Source organism: Etheostoma spectabile, chromosome 20 (genome assembly GCF_008692095.1).
Source record: "Etheostoma spectabile isolate EspeVRDwgs_2016 chromosome 20, UIUC_Espe_1.0, whole genome shotgun sequence".
NCBI classification, from domain to species: Eukaryota; Metazoa; Chordata; class Actinopteri; order Perciformes; family Percidae; genus Etheostoma; species Etheostoma spectabile.
Window position 1 is genome coordinate 6,249,478 of NC_045752.1, and position 5,207 is coordinate 6,254,684.

A 5,207-nucleotide genomic window follows, 5' to 3' on the forward strand; every position below is an offset into this window, starting at 1 on the left:
CCCCCCCCCCCCCCCCCCCCCCTCACTCTCACATCTCTCTACTTAGTTCTTGTTTGCATGTGTAAAATGTAATTTGCCATTGGGGATCATTACAAATATTTCCTTTTGGCAGTGTTAAAAAAAATACTTAGGAAAAACATCAGCCCAGTCTGATCTGTGCCACATTCCCAAACTTTAGTATTCCCCAGACTTTAACATTTTATATTATCACAGTTTGGGCTGTTGCCATTACAAAATTGTTTTTACTAGGTTTACAAGATCTGGGAACACAGCACATGTTTCAGGTTGCTTGGCAGGTACCACCAGTTGCTCATTTTGGTAGCGTTCGCTTGTTTAAACCTGCCTGATTTACTGCTGTTCAAGCAAGGACATTCTGTTCCTAGATCTCAGCAACTAACTTGGAAATAACAATGTTATCATGACCAAGGAAAAGAAATCTACAAAAACAATAACCAATGTGTAAGTAAATAAGTTTATTTGAAAGTGAGGAAAGGATTTATGCTTCTCCAGGTATCACGTTAAATAAATATTGCAAATAGTGCATTTACACAGATGTTTCAGCAACAGGTTGTTCACACTGTAAAGAAATACCAACATGACTGTGTGAGTAACTACACATCAGGCTACTGTGACTTTGAATTGTAAATAATCTGTACAAAGGAAGATATTGTACAAGCATGCAAAGGATGGCACAATGTGTGGGTGTCCATTCTTTTATGTTGGAGTCAAAGAAAGGATACATGAGTCACAATGTCAGAAACAGAAGGGAGAATACATGGTTATAAAGTATTTGTTTTGGGGTAAAATATTACAAGAAAGTAACAGCAACATCATGTAACAGTACAGAGACACAGACTGAGACATATAGACAGAGACACAGATGGGCCTGGAGCATCTCACCAGTAAAGTGTAATATAAAGACCTTGCTGTTACACAGAAACAAGTCTGTTTCCATCTCTTTTGTACATTACTTCCATTATCTTAGTTTGATACGCATTACTCATAGTATACAATACAATCTGGTAATGGTGTTTAATTATGTAACAGTGTTATTATTGTATTAAGTCTAAATGTATTTCTAACGAAACAACAGTTAGGGCATAAGTGTTAGAATGGCATATATGGGAAATATTCTCTTATGCATTAAAGTAGTCTGTTGATATGATCAGTGAGGAGTGTTGATGTCTGGCCGTATGTAATTGCCTGTGATGATGTCTGGCCCTCCTTCTCCCTGACTTTCCTCCTGAGGTGCTGCCTGCCCAGAGAAGACATGGGTTCAGAACAGTATTAAGAAAAGGCCGAATCATGTTCCTCAGAAGACCTCCCTCCTCTCTCAGTCTTCTACAGTTACGGATTGTCCCATGCGATGCAAAACAATCAAAGAGGCAGTTCAATCCTCACAATATTGAGCAGGGTCTTATTTAATGTGAATTCAGATTACATAATTATTACATCAAGGAGTTTTCTTATCTTACTTTTGTGAAAAGGACTAACAATTTCATGTGAAATTGTAAAACAAAACAAAAAAACAATACTGCAGATCAGATTGTGTTTTCTTCAGTTGTAAAAGTTGGTTTAACACTTCTGAACCGGCTTAAGACTGTTGAGGTGTTGCGGATGGTCATTGTTCTGTCAATGCTCCATTGCTTGAAGAGACCCCTGACTTTTTTCCTGAAGTTCTTTCCTACAACGACGTAGAGGATGGGGTTGAGAACACTGTTGAAGAAAGCTAAGTTCATGAAGACTGTGCTGCAGATCTGTACGTTGGCGATGATGCTACATTCTCTCAGGACACCAGCTTTTATGAGTGTTGTCAGTATCAATACCACGTGGTGTGGCACCCAGCAAATCACAAACACCAAGAGGACCACCAGCACCAGAGTTGTAGCCTTTTGCTCCATTTTCTGGCTCTTTGACCGTTCAATCAACCGGTTATTCAGAGAGTGGATAATAATGAGAGTGCAGTAGGAAATCATGCAAATGGGTATGATAAAGCCAAATGTATTCTGGATCCCATCAAACAGAAGCTGTTCCTTGACACTGTAATTAAGAAAGCATAGACTTTTATTATATCGAGAGAAGTAGGCCACTTTCCTGTACACGAGGGTGGGGATGCTCAAGAGCAAGCCAAAACCCCACACAAGTAGACAGCCCAGTTTGGCAAATTTTGGCCTACTTATTCCTTTATGGGACAGTGGGTGCACCAATGCAATATAGCGATCTATGCTAATCAGAACGAGGAAGTAGATGCTGCAGTAGGCGTTCATGTTGATGGGAAGGGGGAACAGTGAGCACAGGTGATGAGCAAAGGGCCAGTCGTATCTGTTGATTGCATTTGCAGCCCACAAAGGCAAACATACCATTAAGAAAAGGTCAGCAGCAGCCAGGTTGCTCAAGTAGATCTCAGCCACGGTGCACGCCTTCTTATGAAAGCAGAAAACCATTAGGACAAACAAATTCATCACGATTCCCAGCACACTGGTCAGCAGCATACATGCCGGGACCACAGACGAATGCCAATCTTTGAATTCTGCTGGAGGACACTTGTTTGTAGTGTTGCTTTGGTCTCCAAGTGTAGACACTGTGCTGAAATTGGCAGAATTGCTGTGGAGAGTTAAAGGGAAGGCAAACCAGACAAGATTAAAACAAAGACAAGTTGAAAATAACTTTAAAGTTTTCTTCAACATTTTGTTATTATCATGAAAACTAAGTGTTGAGTCAGTTTTACAATGATCCTATCACTTCTGGTTGGAAACTTTTCAAATAAAACCGGTGGGGTTTGATGTGTTCCCATAAAACTCTTACTTTTGTATTAGGGATTACTTTTGTATTAGCTTAATACATTGTTTTTGTTTTTTGGTAAGTACTGCATATCATACCCACCTCACAAGGTTGTATGTGAATTGTGAACTATATTTTTTGTTATTTTTATGTAATCAAAGAAACACCATTTTCATTGGTTTTACCTGGAATGCACAAAATGAAAGAAATATTTATAATAAATAAAAATGAAAATCCTTGTCAAAAATTTCTTACAGATAAATACATTATTTGTTTGATACTAGACTTATTTAGTGAGCTGACACTACTCCTAATATAGTGATGTTAGTGTGTATGTAGAGGTTCCGAGTGTGTTGTAGAATGGGCATGACAGAGGGCAGAATGTTTGCAGACGTAAAAGACAAACAAAACTACCATTGTGTCATATATATTAATGAGAATTTGACTGATTGTTTTCCTAGAAATTCACTCTATTGCTGGGGGTGAAAGTGCAAAATCAAAAATTACTTGTGCTAGCAAGGAAAACAAAATTCTAGAATCAGACGTTTCCAAAAACACTTGATAGTGAAAGAAAGAAGTCATGGAATAATATCTGAGTTACATGAGTAGATGGCAGCTTCCCTGTCAATAGGGGATGAAACCTAACATTCACTGGGATGCCGGGCTTCGGGGCTTAGGGCACTGACCATGAACACTCTGGATCAACCGAAGTACATTTCCAAGCAAATGTTTGTGTATTACTAGGACGTTTTGGGACAGATTAGTGGGGATTGCCGTGGCTACGGCAAAACAGGGGTAGAGCAAATTAAGTTTAACCATGTATCCAGCTAATTTAAAAAGCTCCCGCTACTGTATTGTGTGAACAGTTCCATCTGGAGACTATTTCTGTAGAGCCACCATCTGGAGCTCTGCAAGAAGATTTTGATTGCTTACAGGAAATGCTAACAATCCAGAGCTTTTTTTTTCTCCTATCCCAGAATGTGTGTTTGGTCTAGCCAGACCTTACTCCACAGAGCTGTGAGATAGGTATGGCAATGTGAGACTTCTGTAAGCCATGTGGAATTTAGAGTAATATTCTTTTTGAAAGTATTCACATAGGATATAGGGTACTGCATTCATTATGATGCATTTAATTTAATATGATACATGTATAACTATGTTTATGTTTTTTTTTTTTTTTTAATTAAAGCAGTTGTTGGACCGGCTATTTGTCTACCAGTAACGACACAGCAGCCTTTTACTTGCACTTGTGTGCATGTTACAGTTTAACGTTGTCTTGTGTGTTATTACAGTAGGTGGAAGAATTACCCAGATCTTTAAGTAAAATAAGCAATACTACAGTTTAGAAATCTATTACAAGTAATTTTTTTTTTTTTCTTATGTTAAATTAAAAATAATATTAGTAATAAAATACTTAAAGGTATGCAGAATAAGACATTTCAGAATAACTTGTTCATTGGATTTGAATTATTGATTCATGCACATCAACAAAGTTGCATCTGTAATTTTACATCATAATTCATTTGTAGATTATGTTTCTGTATTATTAATCTGAATATGCAAAGTAAGTGGAGTAGAAGTATAAATAAGCATTTAATGAACATCAAAATTGTACTGAAGTATGTAAATGTAATTGCCTAACGATATTCTCCAGCACTGATTATTATTTAGAACGTATTAAATGCTTTCAATTGAAATGCATTGAGATCCTTTTTGTTGAACTTTTCTCACTACAGTATATATCTTTTTCAGCATAATACAAAGAGTACAGCTGACAAAATCTCATCATCATTCTACACTAATTGTGTTGAGACAAATATAGTGAGAGAAATGGAATCTAGCTCTATAATGAATAGCGCATGATTGTAAAACATAAGAAAGTAATATACACTCAAAATAAAGCTTATTCGTACCTTGTAGGCAAAATATCCATTCTTCCTCACAAAGTCCAGATGTAAAATGTCCAAATGCACTGCACTGCTCCAGCAGCCTACCTTCTTCTACTGTTCTCTGTCTGTCTCTGACTCTCTTAAGGAAATGAGAAAGGAAATTATGATGTCAGATGACTTGGAACTGTTACTTGGCATGCTCCCTCCTCCTTCATTCTAACCCTCTTCTGTGTTTCCTCCATATTCTAGTAGCAGTGTATACACAGCCTGTCTGTCTGTTTGCACTGGAGTGTGATGTTTTTATGATACGATCTCAGAGATTTTAATTTTAGCATTGTATTCAAGGTCATTACTGTTTTTTACTGTACTTTACTTTAGTTTACTGTACTGTTTACAATTCAGTAAAGCAGGCTGTTCTACTGAACACTGTAATTCACATGTATTCCACTTAACAAATTCAATTAAATTTTACTTATAGTATCAATTCATAACAAGAGTTATCTTGAGACACTTTACAGATAGAGAAGGTCTAGACCA

At 37.1% G+C, this 5,207-nt stretch overlaps 1 protein-coding gene across 3 annotated transcripts; it reads right to left on the bottom strand.

Moving 5' to 3' along the window:
• Positions 1–948: 948 nt before the first annotated feature.
• LOC116670266 (B2 bradykinin receptor) lies at positions 949–4,937 on the bottom strand. Of its 3 annotated transcripts, XM_032500709.1 has the most exons (3): positions 4,695–4,937; positions 2,361–2,604; positions 949–1,255 (listed from the first exon to the last, which is right to left on the bottom strand). In XM_032500709.1, exons 1-3 carry the CDS (start codon positions 4,712–4,714, stop codon positions 1,166–1,168), a joined length of 354 nt encoding a protein of 117 aa, XP_032356600.1. In that variant the 5' UTR covers positions 4,715–4,937; the 3' UTR covers positions 949–1,165. The 3 variants fall into 3 exon arrangements, with proteins under 3 accessions (XP_032356600.1, XP_032356599.1, XP_032356598.1); XM_032500708.1 differs by having other exon boundaries at positions 949–2,600; positions 4,691–4,925; XM_032500707.1 differs by having other exon boundaries at positions 949–2,604; positions 4,695–4,924.
• Between the last annotated feature and the right edge of the window lie 270 nt (positions 4,938–5,207).